General features: G+C 40.5%; 2 protein-coding genes across 2 annotated transcripts; both read right to left on the reverse strand.

Moving 5' to 3' along the window:
- Positions 1-909: 909 nt before the first annotated feature.
- On the reverse strand, positions 910-7,039 carry mal2 (mal, T cell differentiation protein 2). Its single transcript, XM_080500319.1, has 4 exons — positions 6,887-7,039; positions 5,052-5,222; positions 2,280-2,480; positions 910-2,178 (listed from the first exon to the last, which is right to left on the reverse strand). Exons 1-4 carry the CDS (start codon positions 7,004-7,006, stop codon positions 2,107-2,109), a joined length of 564 nt encoding a protein of 187 aa, XP_080356445.1. The 5' UTR covers positions 7,007-7,039; the 3' UTR covers positions 910-2,106.
- Positions 7,040-9,278: 2,239 nt separating this feature from the next.
- colec10 (collectin sub-family member 10 (C-type lectin)) lies at positions 9,279-22,150 on the reverse strand (the record flags this gene model as incomplete). The annotated part of the gene is made up of 8 exons (XM_080500551.1): positions 9,279-9,512; positions 9,716-9,927; positions 10,429-10,524; positions 11,685-11,738; positions 14,026-14,097; positions 18,763-18,834; positions 21,614-21,810; positions 22,140-22,150. The coding sequence occupies 8 exons, from the start codon at positions 22,148-22,150 to the stop codon at positions 9,279-9,281; spliced, it is 948 nt and encodes a 315-aa protein (XP_080356677.1).
- Between the last annotated feature and the right edge of the window lie 5,807 nt (positions 22,151-27,957).

A 27,957-nucleotide genomic window follows, 5' to 3' on the forward strand; every position in this document is an offset into this window, starting at 1 on the left:
TTGTACTGATTGTTAACCAGAATTTTACTTGGAAAGAAAATAACACTTACACTGCACAATTTACCGCTCAGTGTTTGAAGTGTATGTAAGTCATATAGAGTGACTAAATTAGCAGTATTTATCATGTCTCACCGTGAGAAAACTTCAATGTCTCACCTTTTGAACAAAGTTGTGTGAATGTGATTTTTAATATATGACCTGAAAAAAAAACTGTTGAGGCTGCAGGGGCGCCAGCAAAATATTATTAACTGCCACCATCACCTTTATTATTAATGCCAACATTGTGCTATTTGTGTATAAACACAAAGTCATTAGAGGAAACTCACGCAACAGTGTTTAGAGTTAGTGTAGAAAGCTGAGGACATCTAGTGGCCAAAATAAGAATAATATCAAACTACTGAGCTGCGTTCATTCATAAACACACTTAATGTCGACATTAAGCAGAACCGTTTTTTTAAATGTATATGTGTGTATATGTGTGATAATTCAGTAATTCATCTCAGTGAACAAAATGTGTCGATACGCAGAAAAATGTTGGAACTGTTGGTAACATCCTTTGCACATATATTGGGGCAAAGGACGTTATCGGGCTGTTCTTCTGGGGTATCCGAGTGTAAGGAAGACAAGTGCATTTGACTTGTGCAGTGACCCCTCCATATCCCCGTTGCACATTTCATCTACTCCTGAATATTTTTGCTTATCGTAAATAAATGTACATATCTGTACCTGTAAAGTGCTCAGTTCCGTGACTTTGGCGACCCCCAGTGGTGGAACGAAAATACAGCTGGTAATAATGAAACTCAAAGATTTATTTTTACAAACTTTTATTTTAAGTTGTTGAGAAATGTATTTAAATGTCAAAAACAGCAGTTGTCACAAAAAATTCTAATTAAAAATACATTTTCCTTTTAAACAATTTTAAATTAACAAAATATTTTAATGCCTTCATGAAAAACTGCAGCGAAAATTTAATATAACTAATTATTTATGTGGTGGGACAATTACTGATTTAAGCAACTCATTTACAGATCAATACAGTTTAAAGATCAAACATTAAGAAAACGCTCCATTAAACAAACGCTGAAACAATCCATCACGACATAAACAATATTTGAAAAATAGTAGTTGATCAGAGCATCTTTACTGACAGTTAACTGATTAGATCTCAAGTCAAAATGACAAATTTACTTTACCCAGAACTTGAAATAATTTTAATCATCAGTGGAGTTATTCATAAGGGTTGAACAATGCTATTATTAAAAAATATAACATAATATATAATATAACACATACAGAAGTGCACATGTTACAAAATATTATAAACAGAGATCCTCGTGTAGTAAGAAAATTCAACGATAAGATCGGTTTCCTCATCAAACAATGGCCTGAGCACCAGAACAGAAGAAACACAGGACAACCACATTCTTTTTGAAACCTTTCAAACTGAGCATGTCGTTAAAATATGATCTGGTGGGGAGATATTAGCAGAAGGCAGCAACTTTTTAAGGCTCCTTTTGGCAGGAAATATTTACTCGAGTAAGGCTGAGACTCTAAAAAGAATCTGTAGGACTGCCATTACATGACAGAGAATAAATATAACTCGAAGACGTCAATTTGATGTCGCAAAGTTACCTACATACAGTTTAAAATAAATTCTGCTCCATTCCTCATATGGGTGGGGTTTTTTAGGGACCTCGCCAACGGCTGGGCCCTAGTTTTTTTTGTTTTTTTTGTTCAAGAGGATTGGAAAAGTTACAGAACAGGAAAATAGTTCATCCATTTTGTATAGAATAGAATAGAATAGAATAGAAATACTTTCTTAATCCCAGGGGGGGGGAATTCTTGAAATGCAAATAAAACTTTTTAACCTTCAAAACACCCCCAGAAGCCTAGAGGTAACGGAACCGTTTCCAGAAATAGAGTCAGGTGTTTTGTAAAAGGAAGAAACATTCCCATCGATATTTCTATTTGTATTTCTGGAGTCGTGGCTGTTGACTCCCGCTTCTGTTGGGAGCGAGCGACTTGAACAGAGGCGGCCTCCGCGGAGCGGCGGGTGAGGGGGCTGATATCTTGGCCCAACACAGCGGCTGTGCAGCCGTTTCTGGGTTACATCCTCCACCTCCTGAATCCCATCACCATACTGCAGCCGTAGCAGAGCGTCACGATGAATGAAAATATCTAGACGGGAAGCCAAGGGGTTCATTTGTGTGGCGGCTTAAACAAAAGTGGTTCATGTCTCCGTGCGTGCCAGTGCTTTGATCTCATCTCAGAGTACTTACCGTGGCTGCCACGTTAATACTGTACTGCGTGCTGTTCAGGACGGTGAATATATTCCCTCGGGGGTAGGTTATACACAGGACGGCGTCGGTGCTGTTCGGCAGCGGGTTGAAGTGCGCTCCCCCGTTGGCCGCCGTCGTCGCCGCCTCCAGCACGAACGCGGCGAAGTAGAAAAGCACAGCTAAGAAATGGTAAAACGCATCCTGAGAATAACGGAAAGAGACAGAAAGTTTGAGAGCGTGAACTTTCAAGGGCGGTATATGCATGTAATGATTGTTGGGAGTGGGGAATCCGCTTGAAGTATTTTGTGAACGAGCGTGAGCAACGCGAGTGTCATTATCACCAAATTTAAAAAAAAAAAAGGTGCTCTGCCATCTGCAGCTCCCTGAAAAGTGCCGCAAAGAAGAGAATTCAACTTGATTAGGTGTTCTTTTTGCATGAGCTGGAGCTTTGTGAAACAAGCGTTTTGGGAATGCAGCCATGAGAACAGTACTTATTAAGATGCAGGAGCTAAATGATAATATTTCCAGGTCAGCTCAGTTAAAGCAAATCTGATCATGTAGGAGTAACCTGTCCACTGATTGCATGAACATGTTTTCCATAACATTTGTATTCCTGCGTGATAATTTCTTCTTTCTTCTTTATTTTGGTCCTCACCGTGATTTACGTCACCTATCTGTGCAGGTTGGTCTTTAAAATGCAAAGCCAGAGTTCACCTCCATCCATCGTCTATACTTTCTTTATCCAGCTTCGGATCACCGATCCCAGTGGACTTTGTGCCCGAGGCGACGGACACCCTTGAGCGGTTGGCTCACACTCATCCACACACAACTGCACACGTACATACCGAACCGAGAGTCACTGGGGAAATTGAACATCCGTGACTATAGATTGTTGGGGAAAGTCAAGAGTAGCTAGGGAGAACATGCAAACTCATAATGCCGATCGCTGTACTGCCGTAGCCGCAATGAACGTAAACACAACACATTGGGGAAGCGATTTAAATGAAAATATTACGTAGTTATTCAACTTGGTCATCCCTCTTTTCTATTGATGACAAATCACAAATACCAAAAAAAAAAAGCAAAAGTATTACATTTATAAAGAGTTAACTATGATCTTAAAGTAATAATAGGGGTCAGGTGCAATGTGTGGACACTAATGATGGGTGTAGTCGTGGTCGTCATGGTCCTTGTGTTGCACTGTGGCCAGCCAGCCTGTGATGGTGTTTCCTCACCTGGTTTTATCTCTGCTCAGCCACTTTCATCTAACTGCTGTGTTTGTATGTCGGTCTGCGTGGGTGTTTGAACATTGCAATGGAGGAGGGAATGGGGGCACTTTGTGCTGTTTTCTGCTTTGTGAGAGCGGTTGCTTTATAAATGAATGGTAAAGTTATTTTCCACGTAGATGATTGGTCAGCCGGTAGATCAGTCATCACAGGAGCAGGCCATGTTTGCGGCGCAGCTCACCATGGTGATGCCTCCAGGCTAACAAGAGAGTCACCTTTGCGACAGCACAACACACAACGCTAACCATTAATCCTGCGTCAAAGCACGCCCCCCCCCCCCCCTCCTCAGCCCTCAAACTTATCACACAATCCACCTTTTGAAGGGCATGGAAAACCCAGCGTTGTAAAAACAGCAATCAGGGGAAGGAAACTAAAGGCAGGAAAAAATTAAAGACACAATGAAGTATCCCATTTTTACTGAGCGGGTGGAATTCTAGGAAATAAAAAGGGAAATAGAGGGAGAAAATTATTAAAGACAGACAGAAAGCAAAGAGAGAGCGAGTCCGAGTGAGGCAGGTGAATGAGGGTTGGTGTTGCCGAATCCGAGAGCCGGGTGGGACGACAGGCAGGCCTTTGTTGCATTTTCGCGTGAGCTCATCATCCATGTCATTCATTGTTCGGGTGAAAACAAACAACCCCACACGCCTGGCTACTCCTGGGAGCAAAGGATCTGGAGCCCGAGGAAAGGACTCGCTCTGTCCGAGAGCCCAGACGCCACTCAGGGCTGAGGCCACCACAAAGACGTTACACAAGTGCAGGGCGACTGTTTCTCTTTCTCCTCTGTGTTTCTTTTTGTAGCAACAAATAAAACTAGTCTCTTTCTGAAAATCACTCCTGAAAATGTGTGCCGATCTTAACCGTGTGCTCTGATCTTCACGTCAAACTCTGCTGGTTAAGGAGCGGAAGTATGATGATGGTGTTGCTTTAAGATGAGGCAGTGAAAAACAGGAGCGATACATGAATTAATTTTCATCTTTCATTTGGCAATCTTGCAAAAGGATCATTATAAGGACAAAAAAAAAAAAAAACTGAGGAAGATTGATGACGTTACCCTTCAAAATCACACTGACAAAACTACGATTCCTTTTTCCAAGGGGACATGTTCGGTGTGCAAATTCTTGTATTTTGCCCTATTAGGACGACTGAGTCACAGATGTCCCACATAAATATACATGAGAGACATGCTCCGCCCCCTGGAGGGAAAGTCCACTCAGCCTGTAATTCCATTGTAATCTCATGTTACACGCTTTTATACAGAGTAAGTGAGTTTGATAGACCAGTGGTTGTTTGGTGTGTCGACATCAACCGAGCTGAAATACAACCACTTAGATGTGGCTCACTGAGATAGACTGTAATGAACCAAACACAACGAAACCCTGGCAAGAATGACTGTGTAAAGCTTAGAGATTGATTCTGATTCGACTCACTGCTTTTTCACAAGTCTTGTGATTCAAACGTCTCTTTTATTTGTCTGTCTCCAGCTCACCAGGACGTTCCAATCCGTGTTGATGCGGTCGGCCAAACCGGTGATGAGGAGGGTGAGGTAGGCAGAGGAGAGGAAGAAGGCGGTCAAAGAGACGAACATCACCCAGCCCTGCAGTAGAGGCACAGGTACATTGGAGGAAGCCACCAGGATCCATACCAGGGCGCCAAATACCTGTGAACATGCCAAAACAAATCATCACTCACACTGGTGACGGATTGCAGTCTATGGAGCTCTCCAATCCTCAAAACACCTCTGGCAGAGAATCGGCTTTTTGAAAAGGTCCACTTGGAAGGATTTAATCAGCATCACGCCTCAGTGAGCACATTTGCAGACCAGGTACTTCATTGAATGCTAAAAGTTGGGACAAATAATGGATGGATGTGTTCTGTCAGCAATACAATATCTGTCACAAGTCGAAAATCCACCTTTAATTGTATCGGAATATCTGATAATACTGTGAATAAGTCTCACACACATATACCGCAAAGCATTTGACTTCACAGATTTTTGTTTATAAAGATACACAAAATATTTTTGAATGTTACAAAAAAAAAGGCTGCAGCTTTAAATAAAATCTCCAAACTTTACAGTTTAACATTAACAACAGTAATAACGGCATTACAAATGATCAAATAGATGATTAATGATAGGCTATCAGACGTGAGCAATAGTGGTAAAATTCAGTTTCTGTCTATTGAGTAAAAAGACACACACACACACACACCACGTGGAACAAACAAATGTTGAAAATTAAAGCAGAGCTATCACATAAAAGATGGATATTATTTTTCGAAGATCGATTCTGAATAAATAAACTACATTTGATGATGTTGTGGAGTTTGCACGTTCTCCCCCTGTGTGGGTGGGTTTCATCCAGGTACTCCAGTTTTCTCCCACAGTCCCAAAACATGCACGTGATGTTAATTGGTGACCCTGAGTTGACCCGAGATGTGAATGTGAGTGTGTGTGTGTGTGTGTGTGTGTGTGTGTGTGTGTGTGTGTGTGTGTGTGTGTGTGTGTGTGTGTGTGTGTGTGTGTGTGTGTGTGTGTGTGTGTGCGTGTGTGTGTGCATGTGTGTGTGTGTGCGTGTGTGTGTTTGCCCTGTGGACTGCTGACCTGTCCTATTGTCCAGTGCTGGGATTGGCTCCAGTGCCACTGCACAGGATGATAAGCAGTAAAGAAGATGGTTGAATGCATGTAGACAGCTGAGGTTTTTTTGTTTTTTTTCCTTTGAAAGTAGAATCTTGCCCAAGTTTTTGCAACCTGCACACCTGTAACATTTATTATGACTTTAATATTTACTTTGGAGTTCATCACAATGTCAAAGTTGTGAGGCTTTCGGTTTTACTGAAGTGAAAACAATTGCATTGTCTTAGTCTTATACCCATCAATCCTCCTTGAGCGTTCATCAGAAACCCTGGTGAAGGGGTGAAGGCTTTCAGGAGCAGACAGGCTTGTGAATAAATGGTTGAATCACTAAAAGAGTACATTGGCATGTATGCAGAGGGAGTTCACCTTGTAGGACGGGCTTTACAGCAATGTATTATGAAGTTATCAAAGCTTTGTGTGCTAGATCTAGCAGGTGTTAGACTGATCTTCACTGCCAGTGCTGGAGACGTCGCTTGAGGGGACATTTCTCTGATTTTGGCTGTCAAACAGAGCCAGTAAAGTAAAGTCAACCAGACAGTCAGTGAATTCAGCCTGAGGATCGGCGTGTTGACACTGAGGAGACCCCACATCACACACTCAGCACATCAATTATAACTGGACTCATCCATTATTAACACACGTAGGGATATAATGACCCGGTGTAAGCTTTAATAAAGGACACTTACGATCTCTAAGCAGACCAGCACTCCGGAGTAGGTCCGCAGCACGTCCAGTCCCAGAGGTAAGGACACAGTCGCCGCTGGGAAAGAAGTAGCGGCGGGATTAGCGGCTGCTGGCTCCGACATCTCTGTGTCTCCCTCTCTCCTTCTTCTTCTACGACTTCTTCTTCCACTGTCTCCCCCCCTCTCTCTCTCTCTCCCCCTGCCTCGCACCCTCAAGTCTCCCACAAACAAAGGGCGGGAGCAGCGGGAGAAATTCCTCTTGGGTCATGTGTCCCCGAAACAGGTCGGACAGGTGCAGCGGCCACTCCCTGGAAGCCCGCGCTGCGTTCAGGGACATTACGGAACATCCTCGATCCAAAGGTCCCTCACGAGGATTCACGAGGAGCAAAACTCAACACAAAGGGTTTGTTTTCCTAATAATGACATGATAATTTTACTCCCACTAGCTTTTCAATATTCTCATGGTGCCAATTAATGACTTTTAGTCAAAGTCTTACTAAAAGTGCTGCAAATGTGTGTAAGTCTATGTTTTGACTGTTTTGTATCTGGCTCTTGACCAGGATTTATGTCTAGTTAAATTAAGATTTATTGATAGTTCTGTATTGTGTCCTGTGCCTGCAGAAGATTTGATGATTCAGGCGATCCAGGTTGGTCGCCTCAACAGGTGCTAGATCGATCTATCTATCTATATATCTATCTATCTGTCTATACTAAGGTATAACCAACAAAACTCCATAAACACATTCACATCACACGTGATCATGTAAGACACATTCAAATAACCACGTGGTTTTATTGGTCTTTTAAACTTGCATATCCTTTGAGCGTTATTGAGACACTTCCCATAATAAGAATATAAAATGAGTAAGAAGCAAATATATTCTTTACATAAAGCAATTGCTTGAGATGGATGAGTATTTGATCATAAGAGATTATGTAAAAATTTGGCACTGGTTGAAATAATTTTAACTTTTAATGCTTCTTGCTGATTGTAACTGACATGAGAAAAACTGTGGGCAAATGCAGTCATGTCATGATATTCTCCTGGGTGTGTTGTGTGGAGGCCTAACAGAATAGTTACTCCTTTATTCCTTTGGTTTTGTCATCTCCGTGCCCTCAATGTCAATTTTGTGATAACCACAGTCAGCTGGATTATAAAGACATGTGTTTAATGTGAATGTGAATCCAACACCACCTGTGTGTGAACAGACACCAACTATTCAATCAAACATACAACATCCAAATGTTGGAGTCATGAACGTTTCAAAATAAATCAGGGCTGAGAAACACAAATATGCAGGTCCACTTCAACAGTGCAAGAGCAGAAATGCTTGAAAAGTAAATATTGGCTTAAGGCTTAAAGGCTAAGGAGCAAAAAAAACCTGATTTCCAATCAGATTTACTTTTGCTATGTTTGCATGTAAACAGAACTAACACCCAGATTGATTATTCATTTTTCTGGATCACGTTTTTTTTTTTTTTTTTAATCTAGTTCAAGAGTGAATATGCTCTGTTGCTCAGGGCAGTCGGTCTGGAGTTTCTCCTGGAAATGCCACTGTGAATGATTAGCCAGGGTTTGGTTTATGTGGACCAATGTTGATTTAACCTCTGGAAGGGCTCAGTTCAGTTTAGTTTGACTTTGGTTTGATGTTGAGACGAGACACTCTCAAAACCTGCAGTACAGTTACCTTTTAAGACTACAAACATTAATTAATCCAAGTCTTGTAAATAAGACTCGGGAATAGAATCAGCATTTACTGCTAAACCAGTAAGTTTGCCCCTCCAGAGAATAAACTTGATCATTGTGCGCAATTGTAGTCATCATTGCACTAAAACAAGGAAATCAAGCTCAAAACTTAAAAGTACTTTGAACAGGTTGTGTAGAACACGAATGATTATGTGCTTGATTTAATTTGGAGGATAGCCCTGTATTTTCTGCCAAAGTAAAAAAGGAAGTCTCTTTTTCTAAAAAATAAAATAAAAATCAAATTGGTAAAGAATGAATTATAAAAAACAAAGTTAAACATTGAATACAATGAAAGTTGACCATGATAGAAAAGTGGTGGAAAGTTCTACATTTCTGTTTTGGTTTTTTCGGTCAAGATGGGGTGCCAAGGGTACATTAATGAGAGAGAGGAAAAAAAGAACTTTTTCGATTTTAGTAGATGGCTGCAATGAAAGAAAGAATGAAAAAATTTAAGGAGCCTGAATACTTTCCGTACCCACTGTATACCAAATATAAATTATTTGACTCATTTAAAACAATACCATACTAGTTTATTGAACGAACTCAACAAAATCTGTTGCGAAAGTCATTTACATTTTGTATTTCAAACACCCATGCATACTAAAACACACTCTTCTTCACAAGTATACTGCACTTATTATCAGATGTTCAAGATGATGTGAAAGCAGGCGTCGCTCCTCCTCTTCTTCTGCTTTTAGGGAACTCGCAGACAAAAAACATGGTGGTTTCACACTCCACCTGAGCCCAGGTCCCGGTGCTGAGCAGCTCCACACAGCTGGAGTTTGTCGTGGGAGACGACGTGGATTGCACATCCTCCTGGTTCCAAGCTTCGAAGCCCTGCAGAGGGCTGGAGTCTGCATAAGTGTAGGTGCTCGATCCATTCTGTTGACACAGGGATGTAGGAAACCAGTCGTTTCAAGCAAGTTAAGCTCAGATGTGTTTCTGTCACTGGTCGACCTCAACACAGTTAAATATTCAAACACATGAGATATATATTCTTTACAATTTGTAGTTTAATTATGGGGTAACTTGTTGCTGTGCATTATTAACGTAGTTATTTAAAAAAAACAATTAAAAACACCTACGGTTTCCGTGCTTTGGGCCTGCACGCCGATATAAGCGCTGGTCAGGCCTGCCTTGCTGACATAGTCGGCCATTAGCCGGTTGGTGTTGCTATTTTTCGGCATGGCCATGGAGCCTCCTCTCAGCTTGCAGTTCACTGAAGCTTCTCTGAACCTCTTGGGCTCCTTAACCAGCAGGTAGTACCGCTCTTCTGTCTCCCTCAAGCCCAAGACAACTGCACAATAAAGGTATAAAGAGTAAATGCACTCGGATATACCTTAATAAAGTATATACCCCAAGTAGAATTGATCGATCGTCTATTCCTTTTCAATTTCTTTTTATGGGGGATACCAATTGTTCAATCATTGGGAAGAATGTGTCATCAGATTGAGATCAATAATTGAAAAGATACATTTATGTAATGTCTGACCTTGTTTGTACAGTTTTCAAGCCACCGCCTTTTTTTCAACTCAAGGCTGGTAAAAGTGATAAAACATACTCTGCAAAAATATATTTTGAAGATGAGTATCATTGTGATGAAGCCAATAAAAACAACAATTTTAAACAACACCCATTATAGTATTCTGCCTGAAATTGATACAATTTATATTTCTGCAAATAATCCTTTGTTTTCCATTGTAACAATTGTCAGAGTTCTTCATCACCAGTATATTTTTGATAAATGCTTCCAAATTAAATACCGAGAAAGCATAGAAAAATACCACAGAAGGCTCACCGTTCTTCACAAACTTGACAGCATTCTTCAGCTTGCCTACATTAAGATCCAGCTGCCCAACGATGTTCCTGTACCTGCCACAGTCACACGTGGTGCCTAAAGAAACAAACTGCTGTTACATTTGGTTTAAAACAATTGTCCTGATATGGTGTCATCATGCAAGAGAACTTAAGAGCATTTAATTAGCTTTAATAGTTCTCTGTCCCCTCAGAAGAAACCAAGGTGGGCAACCAGTCGTCTAGAACAGTGTTTTTCAACCACTGTGCCTCTCGAGATATAGTCAGGTGTGCCATGGGAAATTATCCAATTTCACATTTTTTTCTAAAAAAACATTTACTCTCACAGCCGCTGTCAACTGTGAGAGCAGTGTGCAGAGTAATCGTGTATAAATACTGTGGCGAGCGCTGCGGAAGAATTGCTCTGAGTTGAAATTCTATTCTACCAACTGAACACCAGAGGCTTTTACTTTGACATGAACACACGCAACCAGAACTTCATAAGAGGATGACACTTCACACCTTCCAACATCCAACAAACCAAATCAAACTAGACAAAATAATTAACTCCAACTCGTAATATAAACAACCCACCAATGCTTGTCCGAGACTGAAGATTAGAGAAAACAAAACCTCTTTTTTTTTCCACACCTAAAAAATTATCTTTTAGCTCAGTTGGTTAGAATGTTGTGCTAATAAGGCCAAGGTCGTGGGTTCGATCCCCGTACGGGACACACAGTTTTTTGCCCCCAATAGAGAAACTCAGTTCTTTTTTTAACGCTTTAACCTGCTTTCGTACCACGTTCTTGCGTGATGACGAAGGTGTAAAACCCAATTTTTACTCAAACTAGTCAAGAAGAAGTCAGGTTTTTGATGGAACCTTCCATTGCTAGCGCAATGAGGCATGTCTGTTCAATTCTCGCACGTGGCTCTTAAAAAAAGAACTGAATTTCTCTATTGGGGGCAAAACACTGGCCCGGACAGGGATCGAACCCACGACCTTGGCATTATTAGCGCAATTCTTCCGAGGCGCTCAAGACAGTGTCTGACACGATTACTCTGCACACTGCTCTCACAACCGACAGTGGCTGTGAGAGTAAATGTTTTTTAAGAAAAGATGTGAAATTGGGTAATATCCCACGGCACACCTGACCATATCTCGCGGAACACCAGTGTGCCTCGGCACAGTAGTTGAAAAACACTGGTCTAGAACACATAAAGTGATCCGAGACAAACAGGACTTCCTGTAGAGCTCCTTACCTGGTTTCCCTTTGAAACCAGGGAGTCCATCCAAGCCTGTGTCACCTTGGTCACCTGTAGAACAAGACAAATCCAAACGTTTTGCATGAGAGATAATAATAAACAAAATATAATAAATTAAAAATCGTGATCAGTCAGCAGCAGAATAAGTCCACATGGTTCAGTTCTCCAGCAATCGTATGTTTTGTTTGAGTGACACCTCAGGAAAATGAGGTGCCTTTCTTTATAAACCATTTCACTCAAGGGTGTCTAACATAACTGGCCTGCAGAAGGAATCAATAGTGCCCATACAACTACAAAGCAAATTGCAAAAATGTTAAAGAAAACATTGATTTTTGGAATTTGAATAGTGTTTTACTGCATTTTGCAGTCAATGGCAATGGCGGACATTGTTTTGTTTTTGCGAAAACCTAGACATTTTGATCACTTATATTCAGTGCCATAACAAAAAGTTGTTATGTCTGTATGTGGCCCCTGAAATAAAATGTGTTCGACACCCCTGCTTTTGTTACGTTAATGTACTTCAATAATATCACCACTAGATGTCAGTACGACACATTATACATAAAAATGTGGTATTTTACTAATTATTTGTAACTCGTGTATTAATGTGCCACATAGACTTAATATGCCAACATAAATACACACATGAGTGTGAGCGTGTGTGAGTGGGTGCAAGCTGGAAATTGTTTTTCAAATACAAATGTGGTGTGCAAATAAGATCAATATAATCCACCCATCCCGCCAAACGCGCTCATTTTATGTGTTGTGGAAATTAACCCAACTGGCAGTTGAAGATTTTGGGGAAGTGGTCCGCAGTACAAACATTACAATGGCCTAGTTTTGTATGAGGAACAGTAAAAACAATTATGAGCTGTGCCTCTTTTTTTCTGTTTTGTTTGTAATGTGTGCGTGAAATAAAAAAAATAAAAATAAAAAAAAAAGTCCAGTCTTGCAAATAGAGTCAAGTATACTGTTTGGAGTTTACATTTCAGTCTATGAAAATTTATTAATTATAGTGACACCTGTTTGTTATGAGTGTCTGAATATGTGCAGATACGTTTCCCATAAGCATATAAGAATGTTTAGATTTAATCCTTACAGTGAGTCACAGTGAGCTCTGTGACTTGTAAAACACTAAGTGAATTTTGGTTTGTGTTTCTGTTAAAGCTGGCATTGCTAAGAAAAAAAAAAAAGTATTTTTCCAGGTGTTTTATGAGCCACAAGCTCCCAGGATCAAGGAAAACGCAACGCTGTGACCTCACTGCTTTGCCTGAGATGGCTGATGCACGGCCACTTTCCTGTAAGTGCATTAAACATAATGAATACTGAGGAAAGTAAATGTCTAGGAAGGCAAGGGGAACATGACTGCTCATAAAATACAATAAAGACAGAAACTGGTGTGGCCACATCCCACATGGGTCTGCACAAATGCAGGAAATCATTCTATTGGATTGTGCTCTGTGCAATTTTGGGATGTGATAACTCAAAATCTAAATATAAAAAAAAAGAAGCTGTTCAGTTACCCCGACATCATCAAAATAGCAGATTTAAGACCGTTCTTTCAAGTGGATTAATCCTGGGACTAAGTAAGAGTACTGATTTATACAGAGATGTCCGTTTTATTTTCACAGCTACAATTTAACTAGGGCACTCAAAAAACAATACATTTATATGTGTGATGCTTTAATGCCTCAAAAAGTCATTTGTTTTTCTTTTTCAATATTCCTCAAGACTCCTGAGGTTTTACTGCAATGTGCTTTTTTTATTTGATGTGTTTGGATGAGTGTTACTACCTAAGTTTTGCATTTGCACCAGGAGTTTTCAAAGTGGATCTCCCCGACTCTCATGCCACACATGCTTGATGTTTGAAGCTCAGTCATACCTTTTCATCTACAACATATAATTGTTCATAGCTATTGGAAACAATAGACAAATATACCACAATTGGTCTCATGGCAGCTTCATGTATAATATGTAGCTTTTAACTTTTACATGTATATGTTCACACTCATATTCATTTTATCATTTAAATTGTAAAAAGCTTGACTTTTCTTGTATAATTAATTTTGTAGAAAAAAAATTTAATTAAGAAAAAAAAGCATTTTGGAAAAAGGCATTCTTCTGACCCCAAAATTGTACCTGCTGCTGCACTTGCTCTCTGGCGCCCCCCAGGGGAGGCCTGCCACACGCTTTAAAATTACTGCACTACAAGGTAAAGTGGATGTCCATCAAACAGATGAAAAGGAGTTTGATAAAAGGAGAGCATCTTTTTGTCAACCTTCATTCTGGAACATGAAGTTGAGATATTGAGCTATTAAAAGACTTCTGTCCGTTGTACCTTTGTCTCCGGCTGGCCCCATTTTCCCCATTTGGCCCACGTCTCCCTTAAGCCCGGGTTCTCCCTGTGCTCCTGTGAACGAGGAGAAAGCGTGACAGTGATCGAGAAGGGACGAGACAAGAAAGGGCTGATAAAGACCTTCAGTGACATTTGAGGCCCGCGAGAGAAATCTCAGCCTCTCACTCTGATAAAGATGTTCTAATCTGCTGATAACATCCGCAACATACCAAGAAAATAGTGTCTGACACTCTGTTTCACAAGACAAAACATAGTACAGGTGACCAAGATTACCATCAAATTGCATAACTGTTCTTATAAGCCATATTCTATGAAATCACTCTGTAAGCGCCGAGCCTTGAAAATCAAGAACAAGCAAATGTGTTTGAAAAATGGTGATCATATCTGTATGTGTTCTGCTTCTACAGTCACATTTTCTTTGTATCTCTGAGTTTCGATCAGATTACCGTCGTCACAAGTTAGTCTGACAGCTGCTTGCTGAGAGTAATGGAGCTGAGACACTGAGACGTTGCATCATTTCGGATGTGAATGTGTGTGTTTGTGTGTGTGTGTGCATGTGTGCGTGCGTGCGTGTGTGTGTGTGTGTGTGAGAGAAAAGCTCCAGAGCAGACGGCGGCTCACTGCCAGACCCCCAGACGAGTATTTCCTCAGGAAACTATTCAAGTGGAAATTGATGGCGTTTAAAACGCTAAGTGACGCACCGGAGAAGCCGATTGCTATTCAAAGGATCTGCCACACACACACACACACACACACACACACACACACACACACACACACACACACACACACACACACACACACACACACACACACACACACACACACACAGTGATATTTCACTTTTCCCACTTTTCTCCTGTCGCTCTTCTACTTAATGATTTGCGAGACGTTGGCAGGAGGTGTGAGGTCGTATAGATTGTGTGAGGTCTGTAACGCTCTGGCCTTTGGGAAAGTTTCTCCACAATCTGAGTGCAATTTTTATGGAATTTTCTGCGATGATGGCCGAGACGCGCCCTCGCAAAGTCAACATTTTGACAGCTCAGACCTGGGAGCTGATTGTGAGAAGTGGCTCGTCGATGTTTGTTTTTTTGCTATACGACGAAATTCAATCTGTTGTCCTCCCTCCGGAGTCTGTAACAGTCGATTAATGTTTTGGCAGTTCTTAAGCTTGCCAGTTTAACCGTCTATCCAAACGTCTAGATAACAGCTCTTTCCTATCAGTCTCTTTTTATAATGGCCGCCCCCTCCCACTGGTTTAACGTCCAGATTCTCCAGCTGCTGGGGGACAAAGGAGGTGAAGGCCGCACTTTTTTTTTTTTTTTTTTTTATGGAATCATGTCTGCTTAAGACACATTTTCTCAGCCCTTCAGCTTTGTAAAAAAAAAGTCATGCCCGTGGGAATGACCTGGATCTCATCAAACTTGAAAAAATTCAAGACATTATAAGGCTATACTTATTCATTTAATGTTGTTTGCGCAGTCATCAAGGGGAAATGTGAACGCTGCTGTGTGTGGAGAGGAAAGCAAGGTCACATGACAGAGGCCTTCAGCTACATTTTCCATTTGTTTAGCACTCGCTCGTTCTCCCTATAGCTTCTTCACAAAACGGGAGACCCCCGCCTCAACTCTTCTGTTTATCACAGTGAAAGTCCCGCCTCCGATTTGAGACCAATTAACAGATGCAGAACTCCAGCACACCGGCTCGCTGATGTTAATGACCTTGGAGCGACAAATGGTTTTTGTTGCCTGCGGGAGCATTAACAGTCACGTATTCCCTTTTCAACATTCCAAAATTAAGCAACTGTTTCCTGTAAAACTGGACTAAATTAAGACGGGGAATACATGCGTCATCTGTTAGGCTGCTGACATACTACAGTTACAAAATCATCATAGAAACCTGCATTCATGTCTACTGTGTGCATACACACAGAAAACCATAATGACTGGGTCTGCTATAGTGTTGAATAATACCCGCAAAAGTTGAAAAGTTGATAAAAAGGTTCACATGGACTGTGCATACCTTCTCGCTTTTGCAAATGGGTTCCGACGTTTGTGTCAGATTGACGAGGGAAGTGTGCTGTTGTGTTTAAAGTGTGTGCATATATGTCTGGGCGACGACCTCTGTGTGAATCTATTGAATAAAACAAACATCTGAGGAGAACACGAGGGCAGCCAGGAAACACTGCTTTTAGTGTATTTGTGCATTGAGTGTTCTAAACGTGTGTCTTTGTGCGTGCACGTCTGCAACTTGAATCTATCCTGGCATTCCTTGTGCGCTTAAAACCAAGCGTGCATACACGCAGTGTATGTGCTCGTGTGAACAGACATCTGTATGTATTATATGGCCGGGTTGTCAGCACAGATAGTCGGAAAACATATGGCCAAGCGGGACAATCCTGCTTCTTCAGTAGCAGTTAACAGGACCGCTGCCTGTCAGTCACTGACAGTAGCTTTCTTATAGCACTGATTGTTCATGTTACAACTGCAGACAAAATGCAATCTCAGAATTAATTCAGACTTAATCTTTCTTTCTGAATATAAAGACGTCCAGACTCGGAGTCACATGGCAAAGTAATACACTCGCTTACTGGGAAGACAGTCCATCCACAATCTCTTCATACTCAGGGTTGCAGGGACAGAGAGACAAACGCTCACATATTGGGGCGGCTGAGGCTCAGCTGGTAGACTCCACTCAACTTTATTTCTATAGCTTTTGAAAAACAGCCAAGGCTGAAAACAAAATGCACATAAATAATCATAAAAACAACATAGAGCTGAGAAGTTGAGGAAAGAAAATAAATTGAACAATAGCCAAACATTTAAAACATCACAAAAAACAAACAAACAAAAGCTCTTACTCGGGTTTGAAAGCCAAATAATAAAAAAGTGTTTTAAGAGGAGTTTTGGTTCGATCCCCCACATCCCTGTGTCCTCAAGTGGACTTGAATCCTCAATTGCTTCCAGTTATTGGATTGAAAACCTTGTGTAGCAAGCATTAGTGTGTGTGTGTGTGTGTGTGTGTGTGTACAAGTGAACTCCATTATTTACCATTTACATTTCACTTTATCATAAACACATGATTTTGCACTGTGGGGGCGAAATTTGTAGTACCTGGAGAAAACATGCAAACTCCACACAGAAAGTCTCCACATGTAGAGACTTTGAGACAAAATTGGTCACCACCACACTGCTGTGCAGCCCAGAGAGTTTGCCAGTCCTTTTTTTTTTTTTTTTTTTTTCATTTGGGAACACTTGGCTCAAAAGACTACAGCAAGAAAAATACCATGAAATCATTCTGACAGAATATTCAAGTGTGCCAATGTTGCTTTCCGTACAGAAGAGCTCTCTGGCATTCTTACGTGGAAGCTCAAGACTGAAGGAAGAAAAAAAAAAACGCATTTTGTTGCAATTGCCTGATTTTGTGCTCATTAGATGGACTTTGCACAGCTGCAGCCTCAGACACCTGGTCACAGTGTTTCTCTCCAAGTCCTCCAGCAGTCCTCCAGCTCAAACAGACACGGAGTCACTGAGATTATGCAGATATCGGCCTCCTGCACTATTCTCCGATGCAGTCTGATACCAAACCACATTTTATGAGGACATAAAGGGGGATGTCCAGGGATTTTCACACATGAAACACTGTTTACAGGATTACTGTGAAAACACTGTGTGACTCCAGGGGCCGTGATGTCACCTCACGGAGCCGTTTGGGGCTTTTTTTTCTTCTTTTAACTAAATAAATAAAAAACAATGCATACTGGTGAAGAGTTGGAAAAAATTTGAAATCACACATTTGCACAATTTTTTATCCCACTCCCTCATTTTTATTTCCAACGACCAATCAAAAGCTACATGAGTTTTGACTTATAGACCGCCGTTCTGCACGGTTGTGTAGTGGTTAGCACTGTTTACCCCTTAGTCCCATGGTTGAAGTCTTCCACTGACAAATGCTGGAAAATCCTTATGTTAAACAGTTATGATGATACCGTTGTTACCATGAGGTCAGCAAAACTGAGTCAGTGATTCCTGTTACACATCAATATGAACTGCAGCGAGACAACTCAGCAAGCTGATTGTATCTTATAAGATTTGCATGAGGGGCTGCACAGTGCTTGAGTGGTCAGTTTCCTTGCCACACAGTGGAAATGTCCTCGGATCGGGTCAAGAGCTCGAGGGCCTTTTTGTTTACATGTTCTTCCTCTGTGTGTGGATTTTCTCCAGGTGCAACTGCTGTTGAGGTTAACTGGTGATTTTAAACATTGTGTGTATGTGTGAGTATGATTAATAGTAAATATTCAGTACTTCATTATTCCACACCAGGTAATAATTTCTCTGCATTCAAATCACAGGATATTGTATCATCATATTTTCAATAATCCAAGCCGTTAATAAAAATAACTGTTGGTTTCATTTCAACTAATAATCTTACTTTAATAATAATAATAATAATAATAATAATAATAATAATAATAATAATGATAATAATAATAATAATAATAGCAGTATATTTCAACTTGTATACACAAAATGCCATTCACAATACAAAAAGGCCGGAAAATGCAATAACATGTTATTGCGTCAGTGTAATATTAACAGAAGGAAAACTTAATAGACTAAAACAAATACAATTATAAAACTGGTCAGATTAGTATGCATACAAAATGTAATGAAAGATAACAATTCTACATAATATATGAGTATAATGATGAAGACGTACCTGGAAGTCCTGGTGGTCCAGCCTTCCCCATTACTCCCCCGTCTCCCTCCTCCCCCTTCTCACCTTGGTCTCCTGAATTTAAAAGAAAAGATTTTTTTGGTCATATTCATTTATCATCTATTATTATCCAGCTCGATCCAAGCTGGGTTTATTGTTAGAATCTAAATAGCGTATCATGAATGGAAAGCCTGTTTGCCATCAGGAGTAACTATCAGCCTGCTGAAGACGGATCATCATCTCTATCTACAACAATCCAGACGATCACTGACTGATCTGTGAGATCGATGGATTTATGCATTTAGAAACATGACGTTTCAGGACGTTTTCCAATGTAATTTGCAAAAGCACCATCAATGTCCAACATTTCGTTAAAGACACACTTTCCAGTTCTGGAAGCACAACTGAGGTGCAAAAAGTATTTTGCCGATCAAAACACCTCTTGGCAAGACGGTGTATCGGAGCAGCAATTTTATTCCTTTGTTGATACACAAAGTAGTTTATATCTTGTTAAATGCTGACTTTTAAGACACATGTTCGATCAATCTGCAGCTGTTAGCCTTAAGGAGTCGGCAAGAAAATTGATTGCCGGCTCTCTTTTTGTCAGATCGTACAGAAATGAAAGGTAAATCACTGCACTTTGAAATGAGTCGGCCAGCATTAAAATTCTTCCATTTCGTGGACTATTGAACTAAAACCACATGACTTACAAGACTAATTTATGTGATTCATGCAGTAAATCACATCGAGGTCATCCAAGTCAAATACGTCCCGGTAATGATTACATTGTAGTAACAAGCAATTTGATCAAAAGCTTTTGTTTGATGTTCGTTGTCATAGAATTTATTTAGCAAACATAAAACTATTTTGGCCTTCAGTGGCTCAGGTTTTTACTATCTCATTATAAAATCACTTCTGGCAAATCTGTTTAAAGATGATATCGTCAAAGTACCAGTAAAGGCAATAAAACTGTTTGTGGAAAAAGGTCGAAATAAAAAAAAAAAAGCACACATTTTTGGGGTGTATGAAACGTAGAAAAGCGTGTCGGACACCCACTCAAATACGCAGATGGTGGCGTATGTGCACATTCACACACAGACTCTGCGGTCGCGTCTATCTGGATGAGTCTTGAACAAATAATCCATTCACTTTTCTGGCAGCTGTATAAATACATGCTGACACAATGGGTTTGTTTTTCTTTTTTTGCCAAGCACAAAAAAATATATCGTAGAAAACTGCGAAACTGTGTTTACTTTTCTTCAACAATTGTACCTTGCCATCGTTCACTTTTTAGTACAAGCGCTGCTTTTGTAAAACTTTTCCCTATAATGAAAAGCTGTACACGTTAATGAAAATTAGATTCAAGTCATTAGTAACCAACTACAGTAGTTCCTGAAAAAAACAAAGAAACATGTTACATGGCTAACTTTGGCCACACCAGGCTGCGTACTGAAGTACTGAAACATAAACTGCGCCTAAAGGCTATTTCAAACTGCTTGGTTTTCGCAGTCTTAAAAGTGAATTGCTTGCCACACTATGCAATGCAGATTTCATAAACTTGGGTAAAGCTACATGTCTCACTGCACAATGTCAGTCTCCATTAAACCCTGAAATTGGGAAATACTTTTTTCTGTATTTATTTGATTCCTGTTGATAAAGCATTCATGAGAATGACTTTATATTGTTAATATAGGCTACAGAGTTTAAAATGTTACCATTTTCGGGTGGTGGTGTGCCTCGAGATTTTTCCAAAGAAAAAAGTGTGCCTTGGCTCAAAAAGGGTTGAAAAACACTGCTATACACACATTTGGGTTAAAAAGTCATTTATAAAGTCCCATAGGTTCATTTGTAATCCCTTCACCGCACAAGGTCCCATGAAACGGATATAATTTTCAGTTGTTGTGTATTACTCGGCATAACACCTGTTGTTGAAAGAATTAAAATAAACGAGGTAGCAAGAACACAACACAGCTGAGATAAGGTATCCAGCATTAGCATAATTACCACCATCAGAGGTCACACAATTTGTGTTAATGATGTAATGAATGAGGCAAAGTAATGAGTTGTTTCTCCAGTAAACATTTCTGATTACAGTCCATTACAATGAACTGGGCAGAGGAAGATGGCTACTAAGCAGCTGTGTACATCCACTACAAAAGTGACAAGTAACAAGCTCAAATGGACTTGAGCCTTAAAAATGCAGTAATAATAAGTTACTTCAGCTAGTAATAACACTTACAAGCAAAATCATATTAAAGTAGCTGTCAAAAGCTATAAAGTTCAGTGAATGGCATTTTTGTATATTTTATCCTTTTATTAGTTATTTCTCTTTATTTTACATATTTTTTAAATTTTTACTCGGTCAGCCCCTTAGTAATTCACTGCTTTGTAAAAGTAGCTGACAAAAAAAACAACCCTTCCTCGCTTGATTTTGTGTTTTATTAGGTCTGTCTGTCTGAATCAGCAGGGGAACCAGCTACTTGATGTCGTAAAATTGTAGAGCTCAGACAGGGAGACTATTCCTTCCAAAAGACCAGAGTAGCAGACAGAAAGCTTGTAAACTGTAGGGCATTTAGTGCTTGGTAGCTTTATCATCAGCTCTGTAAACCACCAAATAGATTGGGGGTATTTCTTCAGACATTTACACAGACCAATTTCATTCAGAGTGAGGTCATAGACTTAAACTGGTTAATCTCCAGTAATTTGTACAAACAACAGCAAAACCTGCAACTATAAAAATTCTTTAAACAGCAGATAGTAGCATGCCTGAATACGTATGGCAGTTCCTCAGCTTCAGATCCAGCAATGTCAGGGTGAGGACTCCCATGTACCAGCTCAGAGTGAGATGTGTTACCTTTCGCTCCAGGTATCAGAGCGTTGGTGCAAACTTCTACTGGAGAGGAGATACAGAAGAAGGAAAAGACCAACACGCAGAGCCCCAACAGCCACGTCATCTCACAACCGCCACGGACCGCCAACAGGATCCTGCTTTTTCGACTTCTTTTAGAAGAGGGATCCGAGTCCCGAGCAGGACGGGGAGTTAGTGCAGCACTAATGAGCGAACATACCACAGAGAGTTAGAGGAAAGCGGTCCTGAATACATACGGCACACAGATAGGCTTCAGCACCCTTGTTTATAGAGGCTTATCAGTTTCTTGACAAAATGTCAAATGACATTTACCAGATTCCTGCATCCTCTTTAACTTTGATTTATTTAAGTGCGCACAAGAAAAAAAAACCTGGGAAATCACTAAAGAAACATTAAATGAAGGCTATTATACTTTAAAAAAAAGTAGGAAAAAAGTTTTGTAGTGACTGGTTGTGTTACATGAACTTTTTGGAAAGGAAAAGTGGAAATTTGCGTAGCAGATGTGACCCACCTGTGCTTCATCTTCACATACCTAATGACTCAATGTTACGAAGAAAAAGAGCTCTGCTCATCCTCCAGCTACAGAGAAACACATGCTTTACATCTATCTATTGGAAGATTGCTAAAATCAAACACAACATGTGTGTGATGAATCCTTTGGGAGATTCAATGTGAAAAAAAAAAAAAAATCCCGAAGAAGAAATTAGTTTTTCACTCTGAAGTTCTTTAAGTGTGTGGAAAAATAGTGTAAATATTTACATGTAATGGAAAGTTTCACTTGATCATAAGTAATAGACCCATCTTCAACAATAACAAGAAAAAAGCTCCTCTCAAACTTTTTCTCCTCCTGTCCTCCTTTTGCACTTCCCCCCACCCTTCAAAACAACCCAGTGGATGAGGCTTACGTTCATGCTAACACATCCAACATGCACATATATACTCCTGATGCTCGCCGACACACAAAGTTGCAATAAGACCAAAAATTCTGGTCTGTCAACATGTGATGAAAAGACAGAGGGATCACAGAGTTCAAACGCCCCGGAGGGATGAAGAGAGAGAGGGAAAAGAGAAGGGTTTGTATGAGGAGTAGAAAAGGGCAGGGACAGATAATGAGAATGAGTGCTAATAGGAGAAGATGACACAAAGTCAAATGTTGGAGTAAAGAACAGAGACAATAAATAAAAGTGATTGTGGTCAGAGCAACAAGTCTTGGCGTGAACTTTGATCTGCTTTGTGGAGAATTCTGTTCCCTGGGATGTCTTAAATATCAGATCATGAGGACAAGTCATCTGGGCGTCGGCGCTTTAAATCGTGAATGTTACGAAGACATGTTTCATTTATTAATGACAACAACCTTAAGGGGATCAGTCAATGAAAGGTTTCTCCCTTGAAGATGTGAGCTGGCACTTTTGTTAACCTGCCACTTTGAGGCCACGGGTCAAACGTTCTGTTGGTTCTACTGTGGGTGGCCTGTGCTAATATCATTTGCTTTTACAGACAAAATTCTTTCAAACGCATCCATGTTTGGCTGGGAAAAGGACGAAAACATCTTCTGCTTAGTTCTAACTAATTTCTAATCTTAAGAAAGCTGTCCTAAACAAAGAAAATAATGTGTGCTCCATGCCCTTTTGGACAAGTCGTTGATATTAATAAGATCCCGTTGCTGATTGTGATGTTTGTTTCTTTTGGGTTATCTTTGAAAAGCAATTTAAGCTACACACACACACACGCACGCACGCACGCACGCACGCACACACACACACACACACACACACACACACACACACACTCGACATATTTCAGGCCTCACACACATTGTATGAGTGACAGAGTTTGACAACAGTTTCTTTTGGCTTCGGCCACAGCTGGCCCGCCACTCCAATCTTCGTATCGTTTCTGCTGAGGAATTTGTTGATGTTGAGCGCTGTGTACTTTGGCATTACAGTTCTTTTATTGCTCTGGATTTTGGTGCCGCTAACAATAACTGGATGCCTTGTGGGCTTCCTCTGTAAAAGTTAGAACAGAGATAAATGGGACTGGTGGTGTGTGTGTGTGTGTGTGTGTGTTTTGACCGGCGCGGTGAGAATATCATATGTTGTAACAATAATGGCCTATTGCATTTGAAAGCCAATGTCAGTCACAACACAAGCAGGCTGTACCAATTTTACGGCTCCTTTAATCGCAGCCCACAAATGTGTCCTACCATGAAGACCAATTATCCAACAGGTTCACATTGCATGAAAACTGGTGGGCTTTCATTCCTGTGACTGGGGACATTGATATTTGTCAGTTTGGAAGGTCTTATTTAGAACTTTACAGCATCTGCATGCTGATAACACCAAACAATATGGCTGCCACCAACAATACCACTTGGTTTACTACTGCCGGAGTCCAGGAAAGAGACAAACTCATCATCACATGCATCAACCAAGAAGGGAATGAAATGAAGCTCAAGAGGTAGGATTTGTGATTAATATGAACATCTGCTTTACATTTCTCATGTTTTTGTTGTTAGTATAACTAGCAATCACAGCCATTGTAAACAAAAAAACAAAAAGTGTTATGGTTACACGGGGGAGGTCTACTGCACTGATTTGGCAAGAGAGGTTATTTAATTTATAATTATTCCGAGGAATATGAGCAAAATATGAATAAAGATTTGTGTGCAGAGGGAGGACACAATGTTCACCAAAATCACTGCCATTTTCACTGACGTCTTCCTGGAGCGCTCTAAAACCTCCGGGTTTTAATGTTTTCAGATGTATTTTTCCCAGTTAATCACCATTAACTCCAGCCAGCATTCAGCAGCTGTCAACACAAATCAATAAACGTGATCTACAGCTGAGGAAAAACATTTTATAGGTTGGCACTTTATCAATTTTAATCCCAAAGAAAGCAAATTACAAATAAACTATAATATGTGAGGATGGATGGATGGATGAATGGATGTATGGATGGATGGATGACCTATCTTTGGTTCTGGTTGTGTTTCAATCCCATATCATGTGACTGAGATGATGAAGGTGATGCTGGAAACCGACTGTAGAACGTCCCAGGCTGAGAACGCTGCTTCCTCTGAGCAATGCATTGAGACAGCTATTGACAAGCATGACAATCAGTGCTAATATGAGGCTTTTTTTTGGGGAATGTGGAAACAAAGGGAGAACTGGTTCAGTTCTGTCTGTGGTCGAGTTAAACATTTTCTGTCCGCATGGTAGTAAACCATCGCCTATTAACAACGGGCCAATTTTCACTTTTCCTCTTCCATCTTTGGATTCCTCTCTGGTCCTCCTGAGGGAAAAGTTTAGACGCTAAACACTCCATTATGTGCACCAGATGCCTGCTGGTCCCGTCTGTCTGCTGCTTGGTACGGTGTAGAGTGTGGGTCAGTGGATGTGTAGTAGCAGTTTCCCCGTACGAAAAACAGCCGTCTGTCTTGCTCACAAACTAACAGTGAGGGAAACAGTTAATAGAGTGGCGGCCAAGAGACATAAAGCCTGAAACAGAAATAATGAGATTAGAATCACTGACATGCTAAACAGGGGATGCAGCAGTATTTCTTTTTGCCTGTGTGAGCTCACATGTTGGTCACGCACGACACACACGCACACACACATCTGCACATGCACATAGGAACAGCCCTGCTGTTTTGAAGGCAATTCTTTTTTCTTTTACATGTGGTTTAGATTGTGTTCTCTAATTAAGAATGTGATTCACACTCCAGGATTGAGGGTTGACTCCACAGTAGTAACCACACCACAAAACAACCATGTTTTCTAAACTGCTCACACCATTGCACCGGAGGTACCATATGTCGTTTAAGATGGTGGCGGTGGCATAAACTGCCCACATGTGTGTCAATGACAAATCAGTCGACAGCAACTGAAGCACATAAAACTTTTACCTAACCCGAGCTCTCGTCGACACTCATTTACTGTGCAGCATGAGTGTTGGAATTGCCCCGTATTTCTTGTGTATTTAACAGACAAACGGCCCTCTCTTAGAATACGACAAATGGTGATAGCCGGCGTCACAGCCTGGGTGGGGCGTCTCTTTGTTTTGGTGATTTCACTTTTATGAGGAAGTGAGCCACTTTGTCTTCACATCGCTGAAGTTAATTGCCAGCATCTTTCAATTAGCCTCAGCACTTCCCCAAGCCGTCAACCATGAGCGCCGGCGTTCACTGTAATCAGTACTGCCGTCACTGAAAACCCTCAAACATGACATTCAGCACATTAAAACATGGAAAGATGCATTGACGTGTAACAATTCCTTAGAAATTGTGAATAATTGCAGTCATTCTACTGCGTTTGTTTGACTCATCAAATACTACATTTTGCAATGGAGGTCCTTTGGAGTTCAAAACACTGCTGCTTTCATGATACATAATGTTTCCTGAGAATCTAATTCAGGATGTTAACATTGTGTCACACTCTTTACAGTACGTGGATGTCTTGAACAATAATATTCACACATAGATATATTTTGTCAGAGATATCCAGATACACCACATCTTCAAATTGGTCTTGACGCTGGACGTGTCTTGTCCTCCAGATATTTGCGTCACATTTTCAGGACTCAGGCCAGCCTGACACACTGGTTTCACACCAATTGTGGAAAGATCCTTTCATTGTGGTCAGTGCAACACGTTCACTTCCCACCTTCTAAACTCGTCTCTTTATCTTTTCCCATGAAACAATTCTCCCGCAGCATGACTTTCCCGGTTTTAGTCATTGTGATCATTCTGAAAGGCAAACAAACATAGAGGGGGGAAGAAAAAAAAAACGGCAAACCCACAGAATGTTTGTTGTTGCAGTCGTAGAACAACATTATGTTTCGCACACTATGTCATTCCACAACTGGGCACGTTCAAGAAGATCAAACCCAACTTTTCATCTGAGTCTTGCACTTTCTTTACCCTTTTTGTCGAACACGCTACAGCTGAGGATTGAACTAGTATTTGATTTTTGATATACTTGCAAAGTTATTTCACTAGTCAATTAATAATACATGTAAATACTTTGGAGTAACTTATGTTCTACCCATTATTTCATTTCCACCATAACCCGAGCAGTCCTTTTATTTTTGCGCGGGTGCATCAAGATATCCAGAGACAATGGAGCTCTGCAAGAAATGCTCATATGAAATGCATAGCAAAAACTGGCATTAACAATGCATCATAATTCACTTCATTGATTAAACATTACATAATGTCCAGTGGCAACGGGCTAAAAGAGGCATGTCAGAAATAATTTGAGAGGTTTATCCTTTCAAGTGGAAAGTCACTCACTTTCATCAGACACCATCAACTCTTTCCAATAATGTGAGGTTAGATCATATGTCTAGTTAGGCAAAGGTAGGAGCACAGACAAAAAATAATCAAAAAAACCAAGTGACCAAATATGACAAAATGAACAAATCAACTACTGCTCTACTTCTTCTGCTGCTGCAGATAGAAACTGCAGTATAACATGCATGTCGACATGAAAACGCAACACCCACAAAGTGACAGAGTCGTATCTGATGGAAAGCCCCGGTCAGTCAGACCTGTTTTGATCATTTGCACATCGGTGTAGTATTGTGTTGTCATTGCAAAACATTAGCTGAGCTGTAAGCACTTTCTGAGTCAGCCTCATGTTTTACTGCTTCAGCCAAAGTTACACCGGTTTGTTGTCGGAAGATGCCCTATGAAGTGAATATGGGCTGTTTATGGTTGTAACAGAGACGATAGCTGGAGCGATAATTACTACTGCTGTGGGTGTAACTTGTAGTCAGACAGGTTTTGAGCATGCCATGCCTGTTTGCAATCCATCCATCTTCCTGTTTAGTCCACATGGGGTCGCAGTGGCAATAACAAGAGCAGAGACGAAGACATATCTCTGTCCTCTGCATCTTCCTCCAGCTCCTGGTGGAAAGGTAGTCTCCTTATCAGAATCTCCAATGGCTCCCCTCAACATGAAGGCCCTACTTTGTGTTGTGCTCCTCTTTGCTTGTATCTGCAAACTTGTTTAATTTCAGTCACTTCCACTATTTCATGATTTCAGGTGGTGTTGTGGCTCTCTGTGCAATCCATTGAATTACATATGAGTCATTCAAGGACTCAATAACCTGTGTGCAATGGGAGAAAATGAAAGCTTATATGAAAAATATAATGTTTGGAAGAAGAAGAAAAAAAAAGAAAGCACTTCAGAAAGCAACAGCTTGGTATTATCACAAATCTCTTATGTTTTGAACTTAAACTTAGTCGGTCCAGGCTCTCATAAAATCTGTTTGTAGTTATCTTTTTGATACAGATTTATAAAGATTGGGTAAGTAAGTGTATCCCACCT

Source organism: Blennius ocellaris, assembly GCF_963422515.1.
Source record: "Blennius ocellaris genome assembly, chromosome: 8".
NCBI classification, from domain to species: Eukaryota; Metazoa; Chordata; class Actinopteri; order Blenniiformes; family Blenniidae; genus Blennius; species Blennius ocellaris.